This window comes from Pteropus medius, unplaced genomic scaffold (genome assembly GCF_902729225.1).
Source record: "Pteropus medius unplaced genomic scaffold, Ma_sr-lr_union100, whole genome shotgun sequence".
Classification (NCBI taxonomy): Eukaryota; Metazoa; Chordata; class Mammalia; order Chiroptera; family Pteropodidae; genus Pteropus; species Pteropus medius.
Window position 1 is genome coordinate 1,330,809 of NW_024352784.1, and position 22,477 is coordinate 1,353,285.

General features: G+C 34.7%; 2 protein-coding genes across 2 annotated transcripts; both read left to right on the top strand.

Annotated features, from left to right (window-relative positions):
- The first annotated feature begins 9,145 nt into the window (after positions 1-9,145).
- Positions 9,146-10,090, top strand: LOC120590139 (olfactory receptor 52A1-like). The gene has a single exon (XM_039847773.1). The coding sequence runs from the start codon at positions 9,146-9,148 to the stop codon at positions 10,088-10,090; it is 945 nt and encodes a 314-aa protein (XP_039703707.1).
- Positions 10,091-19,426: 9,336 nt separating this feature from the next.
- Positions 19,427-20,371, top strand: LOC120590483 (olfactory receptor 51V1-like). The gene has a single exon (XM_039848294.1). The coding sequence runs from the start codon at positions 19,427-19,429 to the stop codon at positions 20,369-20,371; it is 945 nt and encodes a 314-aa protein (XP_039704228.1).
- Positions 20,372-22,477: the final 2,106 nt, after the last annotated feature.

A 22,477-nucleotide genomic window follows, 5' to 3' on the forward strand; every position in this document is an offset into this window, starting at 1 on the left:
AAAAGCAGCAAGAGAAAATTAATTAGTTATCTACAAGGGAGCTCCCATAAGACTGTCAGCTGATTTCTCAACAGAAACTTTGCGGAGCAAAAGTGGTTGGCATGAAATATTTAAAGTGATGAAAAGTAAGATTACTCTACTCAACAAAGCTATCATTTAGAATTTAAGGACAAATAAGGAGCATCTCAGATGAGAAAACCTAAGGGAGTTCATCAACACCAAACCAGTTTTATATAAAACAGTAGAGTCTTCTTTAAGAAAAAGAAAAAAATATTAAAAATATGAATAACAATTTCTTAAATTTAAATGGATTAAGCACTCCAAACAAAAGACAGTGTGGCTGTATGGATAAGAAAACAAGACCCCTACATATGTTGTTTACAGGAGACCCACTTCAGATCAAAAGACACACACAGACTGAAAAGGATGTAAAAAGATATTTTATGGAGGAGCTGAAAAAAATGGCATAGATAATAGAGGCTCTGTTCATCTCTCTGGTGACCAAATCAAAATAGTGATGGCAACAAGGAGCAAGTAGGAAGAAAAAATCTCCTGGGATCTTGATGAACAAGCCATACAACTAGGGAGAAATCCTAAAAAGCACTCTGTAACGGCAGAAAGTAGGATGAGGAAAGGGTGCAGGGACGCTTGGTCTCGAGAGGCTGAGTGAGGCAGACGCTGTCACAGGGTCAAACTCCTCTTAAAGGGGCCACATCTGCAAGTGGATTTTCACTGTGACAGACCTGCTCGCTCTGAGCACCAGTGCCGATTCGTCTGCACTCAGGGGGCACCAGGGACTTACAGGGAGACATTGTCGGAGTGAGGGCCAAGGCAAGACTCTCTCTGTACAGAAGTGTTGGCGGTATCCATTGTTCCCTATTGGGCCCTCCCCGCTCCCAGTGCACGGACACAGCAGCACAATAGCCATGAGATCATCAAACTGGATAACAGAGGTCACTCCACTCAGAGGATTCCCTGAAACCCCACCTACCTGAACTCACTGCCCTACCCAAGCCATATCCAGGTAGATTCTCAGAAAGTCAGGTGCTCCTTGCTGAGCAGCAGCTAGACTTACATTGGAGGCAGGTGGCCTCAGTTTCTGGTGCTGCCTTTTGAGGCAACTATAAGCACAGCATCTGTGGATCACTTGCTGAATCTCAACAGATGGCCCTGGAGGGGTAGAAGCTTGGGCTAAATTTGGCCTGCAGATGAATCCCTCTCAAGCCTGGACACTTACTTCAAAATTCCACACTAATAAGACCAGGAGACTTAGGAGCTTTGCTTAGTACATAGAAACAGACACAGAAAGGCAGCCAAAATGGGAAGACAAAGAAGCAGAAACCGTATGAGAGAACAGAACAGAGATTCAGATATAATGGAGTCAAGTAATCTGACAGATGCAGAGTTCAAAACACTGGTTATAAAGATGCTCAATGAACTTTTGGGAAGTGTAGATAAATTCAGTAAGAATTTCAACAAGGAGATAAAAAACATAAAAATGAAAATGGAAATTATAAAAAGGAACCAGTCTGAAATGAAGAACACATTATCTGAGATGAGAAGTACATTAAATGGAATAAACAAAAGAATAAAGAAAGTGAATAAAGAAAAAGTTCAATTGCCCTATCTAGAGGACGGGAAAACCAAGGACACTCAATCAGAATGGCAAGAGTTAATATGCCAATACTATAAAAATAATTTAAGGAGCATACAGGATACTATTAAGGGTCCAAATATCTGTCTGATCAGTATATTTGAAGAAAATCAAGATGTTTAACAGCTGTTTGAAGAAATAATGATGGAAAACTTCCCTAACTTGGTGAAGGAAATGGACATAAAACCCCAGGAAACTCAGAGAATTCCAAAAATCAGGGATCCAAAGAGGCCCACACCAAGACACATCATAATTAAAATGCCATAAGTTAATTACAAAGAAAGAATATTAAAAGCAGCAAGAGAAAAAGATAGTTACCTATAAGGGAACACTCATAAGACTGGCAGCTGATTTCTCAAAAGAAACTATGCAGGACAGAAGGGCTTGGCAAAAAATATTCGACATGATGAAGATCCAGGATCTACAACCAAGAATATTTTGTCCTGTGAAGCTATCATTTAGAGTTGAAGGACAGATAAAGAGCTTCCCAGACAAAAATAAGCTAAAAGAATTTATCACCACCAACTCAGTAGTACAGGAAATGTTGGAGGGACTTCTTTAAGAAGAAAAAACGTGTATCAAAAACAGGAATAAAGAATGGTAATAACTACATTCCTACCAATAAGTACCTTAAATGGAAAAGAATTAAGTTCTCCAACCAAAAGATAGAGTGGCCAAAAGGATAAGAAAACAAGACACTTACATATGCTGCCTATGAGAGACTCACTTCAGATTAAAAGACACACACACAGACTAAAAGGAAGGGGATGGAAAAAGATATTGCTTTGGTGGAAGGTATTTAAGTCAGACAGAGAAAGATAAACACTATAGGATTTCACTTATATGTGGAATCTAAGGAATACAAAGACAAACTAATCAAAAACAGACTCACAAATATAGTGAACAATTTGGTGATAGAGAGGAGGGAGGTTTGGGGGGCTAGGAGAATGGGGGTCAAGGGTTAAAGAAATACAAATTAGTAGCTGAATGATGGTCATAGGGATGGGGAGTGTGGCATAGGGAATGCAGTTAGCATTAATACATTGGTTTGGTGGAGGTTCAAGGGAGGGAGGGAGCAATTGGGGGAACTTTTAATGAACTATATAAATATCTAACCAATGTATTGTATACTTGAAACTAATTAAAATAAATAAATTTTAAAAATATTTTATGAAAATGGAAACAAACAAATTAATAAAAACTGGGGAAGCAATACTTATATCAGACAAATAAACTTTAAAACAGATGCTATAGCAAGAGACTAAGAAGAACCCTGTAATCAAACTTCTGGATATTTATTCGAACAAACCAAAAACACTACTTCTAAGGGACCTGTGAATCCATATGTTCATTGTAACATTATTTACAATAGCCAAGATACAGAGGGAGGCAACCTGTTGTCCATCAATAGATGAATAGATAAAGAAGAGGTAGTTCATATATACAATGTAATACTTCTCAGCTATAAAAAAAAAAAGAATGAAATCTTGCTGTCTGCAATAACATGGATGAACCTAGAGGATATTGTTTTGAGTGGAGTAAGTCAGACAGAGAAAGACAAATGCCATATGATTTCACTTACATGTGGAATCTAAGGAACAAAATAAACAAACAAAACAGAAACAAACTCACAGATACAGAGAACATTTTGAAGATTGTCATGTGGGAGAGGGTTTGAGAGGGTGGGTGACAAAGGAGGAGGGATTAAGAAGTACAAATTGGTAGTTACAAAATAGTCATGAGGGTTAAAGTATAGCATAAAGAACATTGTCAATAATATTATAATCTAGGTGTCAGATGGGTACTAGATTTATTGGAGTGATCATTTCATAAGATATAAATGTCAAATCACTATGTTGTATACCTGAAACTAATATAACATTGTATGTCAATTGTAATTAAAAAATAAAAAACATTAAAAAGAAAAAAAATACGTACCCCTGTGTTAATTGTAGCATTATTTACAATAGTCAAGATATGGAAACAATCTAAATGTCCATTGATGAATGAATGAAGAAGATGGGGCATATATATACAATGGAAATTACTCGGCCATAATAAAAAATGAATTCTTGTTATTTGCAAGGATGAATCTAGAGGGTATTATGCTAAGTGAAAAAGTCAGACAGAGAAAGACAAATGCTGTATGATTTCTTTTATGTGTGGAATCTAAAAAACAAAACAAATGAACAAACAGAACAAAACAAAACCAGTCTTATAGATACAGAGAAGAGATTGGTGGTTAAAAGAGGGGAGGAGGGGTTAGGGGTGGCCTGGGCAAAATGAATGAAAGGGATCAAAAGGTACAAAGTTTTGGTTATAAAATAAGTCACGGAGATTTAATGTACAGTATAGTGGTGATGGCAGAAGACGGCTCCAGGCTGAACCAGTACTACCTAATGGGACAGACGGTGGACATGGAGAACATCGGCACCAGCACAGGTGCATATACCATCATGATAGTTCATTGCCACCTGAACAGAAAGATCAAGTACTTTGTCATCCAGACCTACCTTCTTTGCATAATGACTATGACCTGTCAGAAGTCTCCTTTTACCTGAACTGAGAATTTGCCTCAGCCAGGACCATGTTTGGGATGACTACAAAGCTGACTATGATAATCCTCAACATCAGTGCCCGGATCTCTCTGCCAAAAGTGGCTTATTGGACAGCCATGGACCGGTTCACTGCCATGTGCTATGCTTTCGTGTTCCCCTCACTGGTAGAGTTGGCCATAGCACATATAGCCCAGGAATCAGACAGACCAGAGCTTCTCCACTGCCCTTCTCTCATCTTCGCACGTACTCCTGGGCATGTTATTTCCTCTTCTCTAAAACAAGGCTCGTGATACCCACCTCAGGGACCTGCTGTGAGGAATAAGAGAGAATGCTCACCAAGCATCTTGCAAAGGTCCCAGCCCCAAACATATCTTAAATATTCAAGGCCAAGTGTGAACACACCTGGAATTAAAGTCCAGAGAAAAAATCACTACAGATTCAAATGCAGAGAGGGAGAAGGAATAGAGCAGAGAGAGGAAATTGCTGCACAGCTGGCTCCTCTAGCTGGAATCAGCCCAGTGTCTTTGGTAGGCTATGTGTTGGGAAGCATGCTAGGTGGGGCAACAGAATGCTCTGGTGGCCTTTTAGTTATTTAATCATTTATTTTTATTGAGTCATAGTTCAGATACCATAAAATTTGTCAATTTAAAGTACACAATTATGTGGGTTTTAGTGTATTATAAAGATTGTACAACCTTCACCAATATCCAGTTCCAGAATATTTTCATCATCTTAAAAGAAACCCATACCCACTGACAATCACTTTCCATTTCTTTCATATCCTCCCACGTCCCCACCCCCAGTCTTAGCAACCACTAATCTACCTTCTGTCTCCATGGATTTGCCTCTCTGAACGTTTATTGTAAATAAAGCATGTGACATGTGCAATACATCCATGTATCATACCAGTACTACATTATTTTTAATGGCTGAGTAATAGTACATTATATGGATATAGCACATTTTGTTTCATTATTCATTGGTTGATGGATTCTTTCTACTTTTTGGGTATTACTGGCCATTATTAAAAAAGCATCACTAAAGCTCCTGCTCGAGATTGTTTCTCATCAATTTCGAATAAGACCAGTCAGCATTCTTATGCATTTTTCTTCAGTCATTTCATTTTGCAGGGGAGAAGGAATGTACAAAGTGAACATTCTGATTTACTCAGGTACCAGAAAAGATATGATGAAACTAGAATGTGGTAAAGAATTCGAGTATATAGTAGGTAATCACATTTAGATGGGATATAAACTAAAAAAGGATGAAGAACAGTGGAAATAGGGTAAGATTAATAGTTTAGATGTACCCCCATCATGTTAAAGTATTGTTGAAACCAGAATGAGAGTGTGTGCGCTGGCGAGAAAACACAAAGGAGACAAAAATCAGCAGATATAGAATGTGTCTTACCTCTGGAAAGAGCATTGGAAATGCTGTTGAGGTGGAAGAAGTGTGATTAAATTACATCTATACTTCCCACAGTAAACAACTAGTGTGTAATATGGGCTTTCATTTATTATGCTTAATTTTGTGTGTGTGTGTGTGTATCTTTCATTATATAATACTTCTGGACAAAGATAAATGTGAATACATTTGGCACTTGGCAAACAAGTTAGTTTAACATAGTATATATAATGTTTTGATATTCAGAGTAAAGCTATCTTCTAACGTGTTATAATTTTTAAACAAATATATATTTCAAGTATTCTACATTTTGAGTTCTATGATTTGAATTTGAGATAAGGCAATGACCATAAAGATACAGCCCCATTTCATACATTCAAGAGTACATCCTATGCATAAATATCAACTTCGGAGATTTTTTAAAATTTAAATTAAAATGCCAGTATCTCCAGTATTCCTGTGTTCTGTTAATTAAGGATTTCTCCATGACAAAATATGTCATCAATAAAGATATTTTGGATATTTTTTTGCAACCTGTTAAAAAAATTACAATGTAAAGAAATGATGTATATAATGTAACTGTTAGAAGGTAACCAATGAAAACTACTAATAATATTTGACTTGGGGTATTAAGATTATAGGTATAGTTTCCCCTCTTCTGCATTAATTTTATACAATAAGAAAATAAAAGCCAAAATGTATATATATTTTTAATTAAACTATATATCAAAGATATTTAAGAGTATAGACATTCCTGTGATCCAAAAATTGTGAGAAAAGTGTAATGATCTCTTCCTCTAGGAAGAATTGTCTTCATCCTATGTCACTACAGATAGGAAATACATCATCTATGCACTGATGTTTTTTTCCATCTATGCTTAGCAGTCTTTGTTATGTACAGAACTTAAAATAAACCGTGTCTTCCCAGCTATGTGTAACATACTCCCTCCTGGGATCGCCGAATACATCTGAAAAATTTTTTAAGTTTCCATGTGATGGCCAAGAATAAAGAAGAGACAATTTTTTCCCCAATTTTCTTTCCCTAAAAAGCATGAGATAAAGCTGATCAGTTTTCTCAGAAATAAATATATTCACATGCTATATAATCCCCCACTTTGAGTTCCATTTCTGTCATGTACATGAGAGCATTCCCAGTCTCTAGTGCTGTGAAACACAACTGCACTAAGAAAAGATGCTTCAACACTACCACCAACTGGCTAGACTAGATATATCAGGTTCCCTGAGAATTAAGTGAGCAGATAGTCTTAAGAAATGATGTATACTCTTTAAGCCCTAAACCTCCTTCTTTGACCTAGGTAGTAAAAAATATCTCTTAGGATTTGTAAGAGGCGTATAAAGTTTGGTCATCAGGGAATAAGATGTTAGAAAACACAAATCTTCCACAGCTGGTACCAGTAAAGAGCAACTTTCTCCTATGTTAGTCACTTCCCACTGCTATTCCTGGATAAATGAGTAAGTGAATAGTTAGAAATGTGTACCAGGTCAAGTGGAGATGAAGTTATATACCCCGAGTACAAACACAAGTACAGCTAATATATGTAGACTCCAGAAACAAAATTCCAAATTATAAAACTAAAGAGTATAAACGTTATTTTGAGAGTCTAACTTGGAACTCTAGGAACTATTATTTAAGAACAGTCATAATTAACTGGAGAATCTGCTTTGTAAGATTGAGAGATTAAAGGCAGCTAGCAGCATGCTATTGAAGAAGTTGGGTAGATTTGAATATGCTATACTTGAAAAAGAATAGATTCTGAGTGACTTGAATCTTTGTGTTATATCTGAAGATATATAATTCCCAAAAGGAATGGTGGTTACCAGGAACATGTTGGCTCAATATGAGGAGATCTTTCTGAAAGTGAGGGTTGTACAATAATTAGACAGACAGACATGGAAAGGCATCAACATAGATATAGTCAGCTGCTGGGAAGCTATGCTAAAGAATTCTGTTTCGGAAGGGTGATTTCATAGAATAGTTTCCAAAATATTCCAAATTTAAAATTATAAGCAGAATTTAGGGTTGTTAGAGGCCGGCGAAGAACTCAGAAAAATATTTAGAGGTGATGGCTTGATTTATGGAGAAATGTTTTAAATGTTTAGGCTAACAACAATACAAAATGTATAAATCAGCTTGATTTAGACTTAGGCAACTAGTCATAAAGGCAATCTCTCTGCTGTCACATAAAAAAATTCATTGGTGCATATTCTTTTCAACAGCAAAATTCAATTATGGGTTATTGCAGGTACTTAGTTACTGAAAAGTGTGAAGCATTCCTAGCAACAGTCTTTGTATTGCAATAAGAATTTCATTCTGGAGTCTTTTCTTTCTGTCTCCGATGCCTCCCAGGGCACTTCTACCTGAATGTACCTATGTGTTTGTTGATTATTCTCCATGCAATATCTTGGACAATTCTTGAAGAATACCACTCATATTTTTCTTGATTCAAATTTCACAGAGCTAAAAAATTAGAACTTTCTGCTTCCCTTCAGCAGTAAGAAGCTCTGATTTCTATATGAGGTGTATCTCTGTCAACACTGCTTCCATATGGAGACCTAGGCTTCCAATCTCATTCACTTAACATTGACCCTAAACACTTCAGCATCTTCCTCACTGCTCTCCTGGTGAAACACACAAGGTCTCTCTTACACCAGGTACTCTTTAACCTTCTTAATTTTATTAACTAATATTTTAAAACTCTCCATGCTCTCTAATGTATGGAAAAGAGACTGTGTGAAGAGCTGTGTTTTTATCTGAGGAATTTACGTATAAGACTTGCTTCCTGAATCAGAATTGCATTAGTAATATAAAAAATTAAGCAGCTGCCATTCTTTATGTTCATGGAGTTAGGGCCCGGCAGCAATGCCATATTTGAAAATTCCTTGGTGAGAAGAAAGTTCAAGGTGAGGATAGGTAGTTATATCAGTGGAGTCAAAACTCTAGAAAAAGCCTTAAATCTATAATTTATCAAAAAGTGTTGGTATATTTTGTAGAAATACCCAGCTCTGACGGTCTAAAGTGAGTCGAAGGAAAAAGGGAGAGGGGAAGTGGTGAGGAGAGAAAAGTGAAGCTCAAGGTATGATAGACTTTGGTGTTTTTCTATCTAAATATCATTCTAATGTTTTCTTTTTTCTTTTATTTATTTATTTTTTTGAGTTCCATGGAAAGGTCAGAAGAAGAAAGACAAGATAGAGTCAGGGAGGAAGAACTCCATGAAGCAGCCTGATTATGTAGCCCCATCACTGGCATGGTGTCCAAATACTCAGATTTCACACTGTGGATATCCCTGAATGTAGGTTGAATGATTTTGCTAAAGTGTATACTGGCAAAATTTTCTGTGGGGCCAGTATGCATTTCCTCATTTATTTAAAAATGATAAGCTGATGAAGTTTATTCTCCTATATCTATCATGCAATAATTGTGTGATAGTTGAGATTAAGACATAGAAAAGTACAGAGAATCACAGTTTGCCAAACTTTGCTCCCTTGCTAAGAAGGATTCTGAACTGCCATGCTTGTTACAAATGGCACCATATTTATGCCTTCTGTGCTGACCTTTATTGGGATCCCTGGACTGGAAAATATACAGAGTTGGATTGGGATTCCATTTCTTGTGATGTACATCATTGCTTTGATGGGAAATTCTCTTCTTTTAATCATTATCAAATCTGAACCCAGTCTCCATGAACCTATGTATATCTTTCTGGCCATGTTGGGAGCCACAGACATTGCACTTAGCACTAGCCTTGTTCCTAAGATGCTTGGAATTTTTTGGTTCCACTTGCCAGAGATCTATTTTGATGTTTGCCTTTTCCAGATGTGGCTCATCCACACATTCCAGGGCATTGAATCAGGAGTCCTGCTGGCCATGGCTCTTGACCGCTATATTGCAATCTGTTATCCTCTGAAGCACACTACAATATTCACTCAACAACTAGTCATTAATATTGGAGTTGGGGTGACATTGAGGCCTGCCATTCTGGTAATCCCATGCCTATTGCTCATAAAATGTCGTCTAAAACTTTACCGAACAAAGTTAATATCCCACACTTACTGTGAACACATGGCCCTTGTGAAGCTTGCCACTGAAGATGTTTACATCAATAAATTCTATGGTCTCCTTGGAGCTTTTACTGTTGGTGGCCTTGACTTCATTTTGATCACCCTCTCCTATATACGAATATTTATCACTGTGTTCCACTTGCCCCAGAAAAAGGCACGTCTTAAGGCATTTAATACATGTATTCCCCACATATGTATCTTCTTCCAGTTCTATCTCCTTGCTTTTATTTCCTTTTTTACTCACAGATCTGGATCTTATATCCCATCACATATACATATCATGTTGTCCAACCTTTACTTACTGGTTCCTCCTTTCCTCAACCCCTTTGTCTATGGGGTGAAGACCAAGCACATTCGAGATAAGGTAGTAAAAATGCTCTGTTCCAAAGATTAGGCTTAATATTTGATGGAAATATTTCCTCTTATAGATTTAATAGCTCATCTATTATTAGGCTTATGTCATCTGGAAATCCAGTTAATGGTTTTGAATACCATCATGCTTAAGTGAATAAATTAATAACACGTAAATGATTGTGTTAAAAATGTCCACAGATTATTGATCTTAAGTCAGAAGCAGAAGAAATTGAAGGAAATAGAAGAGCAAATAAAGTGCTGAACGACTAAATGCTTGGCTATAGGAAGAGTCAGACACAGGACTCTCCTTATCACCTGAGGCCGGGTCTGGTGAAATAGACAAATGTAAAGATCTTTCTGGAGATCACAGTGGAAAATAATACTTATATTGATTCTTTTATACTTAGAGCACTAAGATCAACCTCCTTTATGTAAAATACAATTCTCTCCACATTCTTTTTCTAACTATTCTAAAATGTTCTTTAGTGTTTCCTTTCCCCTTAAAATTCATCCCTTGAATATCTCCTTCTTGTCAAATATAATCTAAACTTTGCCTGAGATAAATATCTATAAATATCTAATTCTTCTTGAAGACTATTCCTATTAAGCAATTCATGCTATAATCAAATTGATGATTCCCATATGTGAAATATGTTTGCTACAACAAATCTAAGACTAGAGCATACAATACTGTGCCTAACTTTATTGTTCTCAAGTGTTCATTTAATTTATCCATTTGTATAAGGAGCAATTTGAAAGAAGCTCTGGTATTTTTTTTTTTTATGAATGTAAAGACAAGATTTAGACTTATTGTGTATGCTTTGTTCAATCATTTTCCTGAATCAACAGACAACTCTTTGACTTAACAAGGATGGAGGTCTGAGAAACCTGGACAGAGTTTCTGGAGGCTGGGATCCTCAGTATATTAGTTTCAAAAGTTGTTGTTGTTGTTGTTGTTGTTTAATGTAAAGCAAACTTAATTTTCTTCTGCATTAAGATGCTCATAATGACAATATTTCATAAAGAAACTTTATTTTGCAAGTCCATCATAAATGAGGACAAGTAATCAAATGTTTGCCAGAAATATATGTTAGAAAAAGCACTTTCCAATTTGGTAGGAAAAAATTATTGAGGAAGTTGGTTACATGCATGAGTTCTGGAGTCAAAATGACCTTGGTTCAAAACTTTATTTTGCCATATTTTGCATATTTCTAACTATATGCGTTGGAAAACAATTTATTGTCACAAATTCAGCTGCCTAATATATAAATCTGGAAGTATAACATATGTCTCATTAGAAACTAGTAATGATGGTTGTGGTTGTCATAGTGTACTATAATGAATGTAATGTCCTTTACATGGGACTTGATAACTGGTAATGACTCAAAAAGATTAACCTGGTCCTTGTCATCATCATTATTATTATCATCATTGTCATCATCTCTGGTTTCGTTATCAAATCCTTATTACTCTTGTTGTGCTTGAGTAAAATTATCGTGTCATTACTTTTCAAATAGTTTGTTAATATCACACTAAAATGCATTAAAAATACAAATTTGTTTTATTTTTTTATGAGCCAGACTGAGGTCACTTTTTGTTGACCTGTACTTGTTGAGTGCAGTGTTATTTATATTTCTATCTATATCCATGTCTATATTTGTGTGTATATAGTCACATTTAATTTTATGTGATATTATTATTTCTAACCGTACATTTGTTTGCTTGTGTTTTCAGCTTCTGATAGATGTGTGTTAAAATGTCCCACTATGAATGTGGATTAGTCTATTTCTTCTGTTAGAACTGCTGATTTTTTAAATTTGTGTGTTTTTGAGCTCTGTGTAGTTAGTTACACATTTTTATTTATTGAGTGCATAAAAATTTAAAGTTAATGTATTTTCCTGGTTACTGATGTTTTTATCTTTGTAAAATATTTCTCTTTCCCAGTAATGCATCTTGCCTTAAAGTCTCAGTTTTATATTCTATTAATCTTTATTCTAGTTTATTAATCCTGTTTTCTACTCTGTAATTCTGCTTTTCTGAATCATTAAGTTTACCTCTAGTAATTTATAGTTTTTAGATGTCCATCTTATACACTTTATTTTTCTATTTCTACCTTTATTTTAATTTTTAGTATATTCTATTTCTCTGGTGAAAATCCCCCTTTTCATTTTATTCATTCATTTTTCTTCTGTTACTATATTTCTTTGAACACATTAAACATCATTACTTGAAAATTCTTGACTGATAATTGCAATAAATACATAAATACCTAAGAGATATTGTGGGTTTGGGTTCAGATCACCATATAGAATGAGTCTTAATTATTTTGCTGGGGGAGAGTGTTGCCTTCAATTTGTAAAAAGTACATGTGTGAAGCACAATAAAGCAAAGTATACCTGTACAATGACTGCAGATCTCTTTGTAGTAATTGTTTCTGTCCTTGATTTTGAACTTATGTTTGTGTCTCTTGCCAAGCCTAGTAATTTTTGATTGGGTATCAGAAACACACACACACACACCCACCACACACACATAACATAGCACATATTTATGAGACATATAATGTTGTGTCTGTATCATATATATATATATATACACATATATATATACACACATATATACACACACATATATACATAAATTATAAAGGACAAATGAAGTTATATTTTCCTCCAGTGAGAGTTTCCTTCTTACTCAGTGATAAGCCCCATACAGTATTTATCGATGTAACCTAATCAGGGATTTGAGTAAACTGGAACTTCTACCAACTTATTGGCCGGCGGCAGTCCTGCATGTAAGGCTTTTCCTGCCAGGACTTTTAATTGTGAGCTAGGTGTACAATCCATACTCTGGACTATAATCTTCATGTGTCAAGCAAGACAAGACTGCCCCAAATTCCCTATTTATCTTCCAGATGTTCGTTGTTTACTTTTTTGGCCTCCCATTCCATGAAGTTTCAGAGTTTAGCAAATGTCTTATGTGAAAACTTGCACATTATCAGTTAAGATCTCTGTTCTTCCTTTCTCACCTGGATTGAAATCCTCATGTTGTCTGTTGCCCCCCTACTCCATGCATTGCCAGAATTTCAAATTCTCTGTTTTGCTGACCTTCAGAACTGGGTTTCTTCCGGGAAAATTGTCCTTCTTGGACTCTTGTTTTATCTCTAGAAATGGCAGATGGCTCTTGGTAGATGTGGCTTTATAAAGTCAACTTTCTCTGTCCTCTGAAGTCTTACTGCTTCAGAATGTCTCTAATGCATTTAAATCTCTTTTTTAATGTAATATACATTACTTACTCATCAGGTAAACTTTTGCTTCTGGTTATTCCTTTTGACTGAATTGTAATTGGGTTTTATACACAAAACATGTTTTATCTTTTTTTGTCCATTTTAATACATTTCTAGTTATGCTTAGGAAACTTTGCCAATCACAAAATTTATATGTTTTTTAATATATACAAAATTGTTTGTTATTCCTACATAAATGAAAAATCAATTAACAAGTTAAAATTATGCCACATTCCATGAAAAATGCATAGAATGCTCTCCTTTGAATAACTATATATGTATTTAAATTGAAACAATATCTTTTATTGTATAAAATTCAAACAATGTGAATTGCTTTTGCTTCTGTCCTCTATTCCCACTCCTTCATTACAGTTAATTAATAAATGTGATATTCAGGCATTTTGATATATGTAGAATTATTTTAAGTAAAAATGAGATAATATCATGAATATTATCTGTAGTTTTTCATCTACAGACATAATATAGACAATACTCTAAAACTTTTGGACTTCTTTCATTTTTAAAATGCCTATAACATTGAATATTAGACAAATATCATAATTCATTATTTTTATATAAATAAAGTTTTTTCAAACTTATCAGTGATGTAATAAACATTTATGTGTTTATATGTATGCATACATGCCTAAATTTTCAAAACCATATAAGCGTTTTTGCTGTATATATTAATAATAGAATGTTTGAATCTACATACAGTCTATTCTCATTAATTGTTATAATTATGTTCTGTGAAGTCACTGAAAACACTATTAATAAATTGCAACCATTTCTCCTCTAGAGAAATACAGCATTAAGTTCTTTTGAGCACGTGGTCACATTTTCACCAACCAATTAACACATAACCTATTTTTTGTCTGTGTTTCTATTAAAGACACATTTTAACATATATTTAAAATTTTAATATATATGTCTGACAAATAATTCCTTACATGCAGTATTTCATTACAATAAAACACTAGCTGAGAAGGGTTTAGTGTTTCCTTACCCTGGGTGATGTGTCTGTAAATGTTTGATTTCACCCTCACAACAATATAGTCTACTATACTTTATTTAATTGACCATCATCTCATGAATCTACAAATTTAGTCATTTTTCCATTTTTTTCATAGCTTCATCTCATATTATACATGTATTTTTAGTATTTATCGGAGAGGCCTCATACATAGATTGGTAAATTTCCTCTTCCTTTTTCTACATGCATAGTATTTTTGATTCATTAACATTAAACTCACAGACAGCAACACTATAATTCATACCTAAAGGAAACTTATCTAACACATGTATTTTCTCTAAAGGTCATATCATTGCCTTGTGTTTAGAAACACTACACAGCACTTCAGCACTATACTTGGGTCCATTTAAAACAGTGGAATTAACAACAGCACAAAATGAGAAAAACATAACATTAAATAGATTGCAAAAACAGATACTCATTTACAGTATGAGAACTGATACAAGAACACAGAGCGTCGTCACCTTGCCCAATCTCAGCAGTGTGCTGGGCAACATAAATTTTTTGCTACTTTGCTCAAGTTCAGTAATGATGCTGAAAATGCTGTGGGTATTGATTTGGGGTTTTAATATTTTGTAACAATTAGGTGAATTCACAAATTTAGAATCTGTGCATAATAAAAATCGACTATATATACATTATATATAAACACAAATATGAATATATACATATATATTTATATATATTGTATTGCTGGCTAATTTCTTTTTTTTAATTAAGTAAATTGGGGTAACATTGGTTAATACAATTATATAATTTTAAGGTGTACATTATAATTTGACATCTATATAGTCTATTTGTGTTTACTACCCAGAGTCCAGTTTCCTTCAGCTACCATATATTTGATCCCCCTTCACCCAATTCACCCTCCCCCTATCCCCATACCTTCTGGTAACCACAAGTCCATTGTCCATGTTCATGAGTCTCTGTTTGTTTGTCCTGCTCATTTGTTGCATTTAGGTTTACATCCCACATATAAGTGATATCATGTGATTTTCAACTTTTTCTGTCTGGCTTATTTTGCTTAGCATGATTATCTCGAGGTCCATTCAGGTTGTCACAAATAGTAGTATTTGATCTCTTCTTATGGCTAAATAATATTTCATTGTATTTATGTACCACAGCTTCTTTAGCCAATCATCTGTCGTAGGACGCTTCGGTTGCTTCCATGTCCTGGCCACTGTGAATAATGCTGCTATGAACATCGGTATGCAAATATCTTTTCAGATATGGGTTTTCAAGTCTTTAGGGTAAATACCGAGTAGAGGGATTTCTGGATTGTATGGTAGATCAATTCTTAGTTATTTGAGGAACCTCCATACTATTTTCCATAGTGGCTGTACCAATTTGCAGTCCCAACAGCAACGTATGAGGGTTCCTTTTTCTCCTCATCTTCTCCAACATTTGTTATTACTTGTCCTGTTGATTACAGCTATTCTAACAGGTATGAGATGGTATATCACTGTGGTTTTTATTTACATTTCCCTAATAGCTAACGATGTTGAGCATCTTTTCATATATTTGTTGGCCATTTGTATGTCTTCTTGGGAGAAGTGTCTATTCAGGTTTTCTGCCCATTTTTTGAGTGGATCATTTGTTTTTTGTTGTTATTGAGTAGTATGAGTTCTTTGTATATTTTGGATATAGAAGACGTTGCTTGCAAATACAGTTTCCCATTTGGATGGTTATCTCTTTCCCTTGATAACAGTTTCTTTTGCTGAGCGGAAGCTTTTTAGTTTGATGTAGTCGCATTTATTTATTTTTACTTTTACTTCCCTTGCCTTTGAGGTCAAATTCATAAAATCCTCTTTAAATCCAAAGTCCTTGAGTTTAGTTCCTATGTTTTCTTCTATGCTTTTTGTAGTTTCAGGTCTTATATTCAGGCCCTTAATCTATTCTGAATTAATTTTGGCGTGAGGTGATAGACAATAGTTTAGTTTCATTCTTTTGAGGGTGGCCTTCCAGTTTTCTCAGCACCATTTACTAAAGAGGCTTTCTTTTCTCCACTGCATGTTTTTGACATTTTTGTCGAAAATTATTTGCCCATATACATATGGATTTACTTCTGGACTCTTGATTCTGTTCCACTGGACCGACCGTGTGTTTGTTTTGTTGCCAATACCATACCATTTTGATTACTGTCGCTTTGTAGTATAATTTGAAGTCAGGCAAAGTGATGCCTCCAGTTTTGTTCTTTTTTCTCAGGATGTCTTTGGCAATTCGAGGTCTTTTGTGCTTCCATACAAATCTGATGATTTTTTGTTCCATTTCTTGAAAAACTGCCGATGGGATTTTGATGGGGATTGCATTAAATCTATATAACGCTTTAGGTAATAAGGTCATTTTAACTATGTTGATTCTTCCAATCCAAGAACACGAAATGTCTTTCCATTTCTTTGTATCTTCTTTGATTTCTTTTAATAGGATCTTGTAGTTTTCATCATGTAAGTCCTTCACATGTTTCATTAGATTTATTCCTAGGTATTTTAATCTTTTTGTTGCAATTGCAAAAGGAATTATTTTTTTGACTTCTTTTTCTAACACTTTGTTCTTAGAATATAGGAACGCTATGGATTTCTGAATGTCGATTTTGTATCCAGAGACTTTACTGTATTTGTTTATTGTTTCTAGTAGTGTTCTTGTGGAGTCTTTAGGGTTTTCTATATAAAGAATTGTGTCATACACAAATAGTAACAGTTTGACTTCTTTGTTTCCTATTTGGATACCTTTTATATCTTTCTCTTGTCTGATTGCACTCTCTAGGACTTCCAATGTTCTATTGAATAAGAGTGCGATAGTGGACAGCCTTGCCTTGTTCCTGATCTTAGAGAGAAAGTTTTTAGTTTTTCACCATTAAGTATAACGTTGGCTGCAGTTTTGTCATACATGGCCTTTATTATATTACGGTACTTTCCTTTTGTACCAATTTTGTTAAGTGTTTTGATCATAAATAAATGCTTTATCTTGTCAAAGGCTTTTTCTGCATCTATTGATATGATCATAAACGATTCTTATTTTTTAATTTGTTTATGTGGTGTATCACATTAATCAATTTGCGCATGTTGAACCATCCCTGTGCCTCTGGGAAAACGCCCACTTGATCATAGTGTATAATCTTTTTAATATGTTGGCTATAATTGATTTGCCAGTATCTTATTTAGGATTTTTGCATCTGTGTTCATGAGAGATATTGGTCCGTAGTTTTCTTTTTTGTGTGTTATTTTTACCAAGTTTTGGTATCAGAGTTTGGCCTCATAAAATGAGTTGGGAAGTATTGCCTCCTCCTCAATTTATTTGACATTTCAGTTTGGACTTGCTACATTTCATATAATCAGTAGCCATTTGTAGCTCATGGCTACTTTATTAAATAGTGCATTTCTAACCTTGATTTCTTCTTCTCTGAAATGGAAATAATAGTATTTGCTTTCATTAAGTGTTTCTCTGCGTCTTTCACTATTCTAAATGCTTTACATATTCATCTAATTTAATTTTCAGGACAATCCTATGAAATAAGTAATGTTACTATCCCCATTTTAGATGAGAAAATTGATATGTTTAAGTATCTTGCCCAAAGCCACAGTACTCAGAAATGTTGGAGAAGGATCTCCAACCCAGAAAGATTGGCTTTATAAGCACATTCTTTATCTCTGTGTTCTACTGCCAATTAAAATAAAGATATGATCTTCAAATAATTCTAGCAATTAAAGTAGATAACACAAATACTCTCTGAAAATTGAATAATGCTGATTCGTCGCACACGGTAAATGAAAAAAATGCTTAATCATATTGTTATGAAAATAGAGGTTCTGATTTCAAACATCTTGTAAGAATTATCATCAACTTTATACAGAACTATATGACTCATAAAGAATGTTTTATATTTACCAGCACATAAACTTAACTACTTAAGCTGTGAGTTCAAAAATAAAAGGGGGTAACTTGTAGCTAAAATGAAGAGAAACAAAATAAAATTTTATGTTAATGATAATAACCTGTTTCATATGGGATATATCTACTGCCCTTCAAACAAAAGGTAAAGACCAGTCCAGGAGGAAGCAAATTACTAGAGATTTCTGGATCTCTCTGTCTGATGCTCATTTCCAGATCTCTCTGGATGAAAGAATTATTTTTATAATGCTCACTTGTAAGAACATTCAAACATTGGTGGAGTGGAAAGTCTGCTATGCAGACAGTGCCCATGGGTTTTCCCTAATTTTCCCAAAGGAGCACAGGTTGTTGCATCACTCAACACAGCATCTCCCAGGTTCTAGGATTTACCCTAGTGACTTATATACTTCTAGCATCTGCATAAATCTTGCTTCCTTTAGAATCACAATGCTACTGTGACAAAAGAAGAGCAAGCTCTATTTTAAAAATTGGCAAGAACATCTCTGCCGTAAGTGTCAGTTGATCTTTAAGGCCCTAAACACAGATGTCAGAATGGACAATGTGACTACTATATAACTTAGTGTTTTATGTAACGAGCAAAGGTTAATCTTATACTACGCAGCAGTAATTTGAAATTTATTTCATAAAGCTTTAAATGTGAATAACCTGAATGTATTTTTCTTTTCTACTTTGTATGCTGAAACTTCATTATTATACCTTCGCCAACCAGAAATCATTTTTACTGTTATTTTAATGTGAAGCATTGAGTGTGATACTGCTGATATGGACCTTCTCCCTCATTCTTTTTCTACCTCTGGAATAGAATATATTTCCATCATGTTCTTTGATATAAGCTTGACATATTCTCATTCTGTTTGGTTTATGAAGTATAATGTCAGACTCTTTAATGGCAGAAAGTAGCAATAATCTAATAACAAGGAGGTTTATACGTAGGCATAAATTAATTTCAGCTCTGTTTCACAACAAATTAAACTTCTGAAAAAATACAGGCACTGCTCTTATATCTAATGAGTTTTTGTGCTAATCCAACTATTCTTATTATAGCTGTTACTTTAGACTTTCTACTAAAGCAGCAGAAAATACATACGAATCTTAATCAGCTGTTAGATACATTTTTTCTTGAAAGGTTTCTGTCTTTATATAGATCAATGTCTGTTCGACCTGATTCGAAAATCAGTAACTCCACATTTCTTCTTACGGGTTTCCCTGGCCTGGAACAGGACTATCCCTGGCTATCTGTCCCCTTCTCTGGCATCTATGCTATGATTCTCTCAGGGAACTGCCTGGTGCTGCATGTGATTCGTACTGAGCCAAGCCTGCATCAGCCCATGTTCTACTTCCTGGCCATGCTGGCCCTCACCGACCTGTGCATGGGGCTGTCCACAGTGCACACAGTGCTGGGGATCCTGTGGGGGCTCAGCCAGGAAGTCAGTCTGGATGCCTGCATTGCACAAACCTTCTTTGTTCATGGTCTATCATGCATGGAGTCTGGAGTTCTTCTTGCCATGGCCTTTGATCGCTTTACAGCAATTTGCAATCCTCTGAGATATACATCCATTCTCACCAATGCCAGAATCATCAATATTGGTATGGCCATTTTAGGGAGGAGTTTCCTGTTCATTACCGCTCCCATCGTCCGCCTAAAGTTCTTCCATTACTGCCGCCCCCATATCCTCTCCCACTCTTTCTGCCTGCACCAGGACCTACTCCGGCTGGCCTGCTCTGACATCCGCTTCAATAGCTTCTATGCCTTAGCCCTGGTCATCTGCACACTGCTTTTGGATTCAGTGCTCATTCTCATCTCCTACATCTTGATTCTGCATTCAGTCTTGGCTATTGCATCCCGAGAGGAGCGACTCAAGTCCTTGCAGACCTGTGTCTCCCATATCTGTGCTGTCCTGGTTTTTTACATCCCAATCATTGGTCTGACTATGGTGCACCGCTTTGGGAAGCACCTCTCTCCTGTGGTCCACGTCCTCATGGGCAACATCTATATCCTTTTCCCACCCTTGATGAACCCCATCATCTACAGTGTCAAGACCCAACAGATCCGTAGCAGGATTCAGAGGTGGTTATCCAGGAAGAAGGAGTGAAAGAAACACTAGATCAAAAAGGTGTAAGTGGCTTAGATGCGGAAAACTTTAGGTAGGGAGAGGGAATGAATACATTTATTTAAGTAAGTTAAATATAAGGTGACTGAACACAAAGATTTTATATGATATGCTATTAGTTGAAAGTTTATAGGTATCAAGAATGGTAATAAAACCATGTGTCACAATTCAAATATAATGTTGGAAATTGTGAAAATAGAATCATTCATCACATGTTTCTATCATTTTCTGTCCAGGAAAAGATAATAGTAACAATTATCTAGAAAAATTATCTTGCAAGAAATATCTACAAGAAAGTTATCCATATGCCCAGTTCATATTAACGGAGGCACAGTTTTATCACCACTTTGTATGGTTGCCTTGATCAACATAGAAGTTACAATTGGTCTCTAACCTTAAATAATATTTTCAGACGGGTTAATAGTTTGTTTATGAGGTATTCCAAATCATTATTGCCATTCACTTCTCACTGATTTATTAAGAAACTCTGTTTCTGGTTTCTCAAAGGAAATTTTATCACTATCTTTTACATATCTATAAACGACTACTAACTTTGCAACCTTAACTCCAGTCTTACTGTAATTGATGTCCTTTACTGTCCAGAATCAATGCTTGACATATCTATTTTATTGGATTTTCTCTTATCTTTTCTGGATTTGACAACTATCAGGAAGACAAGCCCTTTTTTGTAGAGACATTTCATATAGATGGAGAATACATATATTACTTAAAAATTAATAAGAGATCAGATGACTAGCCATTTAAGAAAGTAATAAAACCTAGTCTGTACTAAAAAATTTGTGGAATTATCATTCATGAGGATATTCAAAGGAAGAAGACTTTATCTTTTTTTTATCTCTAGCAACAAATCATCTTCATCTTCCCCATCTTTATCATCAAATTAGAAAAAAATACTAACATTTATGCTACTAGATAAAGCAAATCTTAACAACTTCGTAGAACTCTGTCTATGAATTTCTGAGACCAAACTTGGTAAACATTTTATCTTTATAAATAATTTTTCTAAATATTCTAATTCATAATCATCTCCCTTCTTCTATACTAAAGACTGAATTATTAATCTCATGACTCAATCTTTATAGCATATATTCTTGAAGAGGCAGTACTGTTTTGACATAAATGTAAAATGTATTAAGGCACATGGATAGCTATGAGACAAGCTGACTTAGCAAATATGTAGGTATATAAATTAGTAAGCTCTTCAATTTTATTTTATTTTATTTTTTTAAATTAAGTTTATTGGGGAAGCTCTTCAATTTTAATCTTAGTCAGAAAATGTACAAGTAAAGATAGAAGATTAGATGAAGAATGAAGAACTGTACCTAGGGAAAATGTGGTTTTGGTATTAGATTCTTTTGGAGTCCTTACTTATATTTTGAAAATTCAAGATTTGGACAAATCATAAATGGTGTAGTGGACCGATAATAAAAATAACTTCCAATCTTTAAGGGTATTATGGCATCCAGTTAATAACATTTCTACCTTTTTTCCAACTTCCCAATAAAATGTACAGACACACAAAACAATAAATATTAAACTATTAAAATATTTGCAGTTCAACACATGATAAGAATTAGTTTATTTAGGCAAAATGTTTTTGCAAACAAATATGGCAAAAGACGTAATAAGGCAATAGAAAGAACACAGAATTTAAATTGTCAGTATTTAGAAAAGAATTTAAAATGGCCAATAAATATTAAAAGATGTTCAATCTCATTAAAAATTAAATCACCAGAGAATTTTTAAAAAGGAGGTCGAATACAATCTCACGTTTGGTATTAAATTGGAAAAATAAAATAAGATAATAAACAGAGACTCATGGAAACAACAACAGTTTAATGGTTACCAGAGGGAAGGAGGGGGTGAGGAAGAGGTAAATAAGGGTAAAGGGGGTCAAATATATGGTGACAGGAGGAAATTTAACTTTGGGTGGTGAACACACAATGCAATATAGATATGATGTATTATTGAATTGTACACTTGAAACCTATAAAATTTTATTAACCAATACCACTCTAAAAAATGTAATAAAAAAGATAAATAAAATGTTATCATTTGGAAGACATG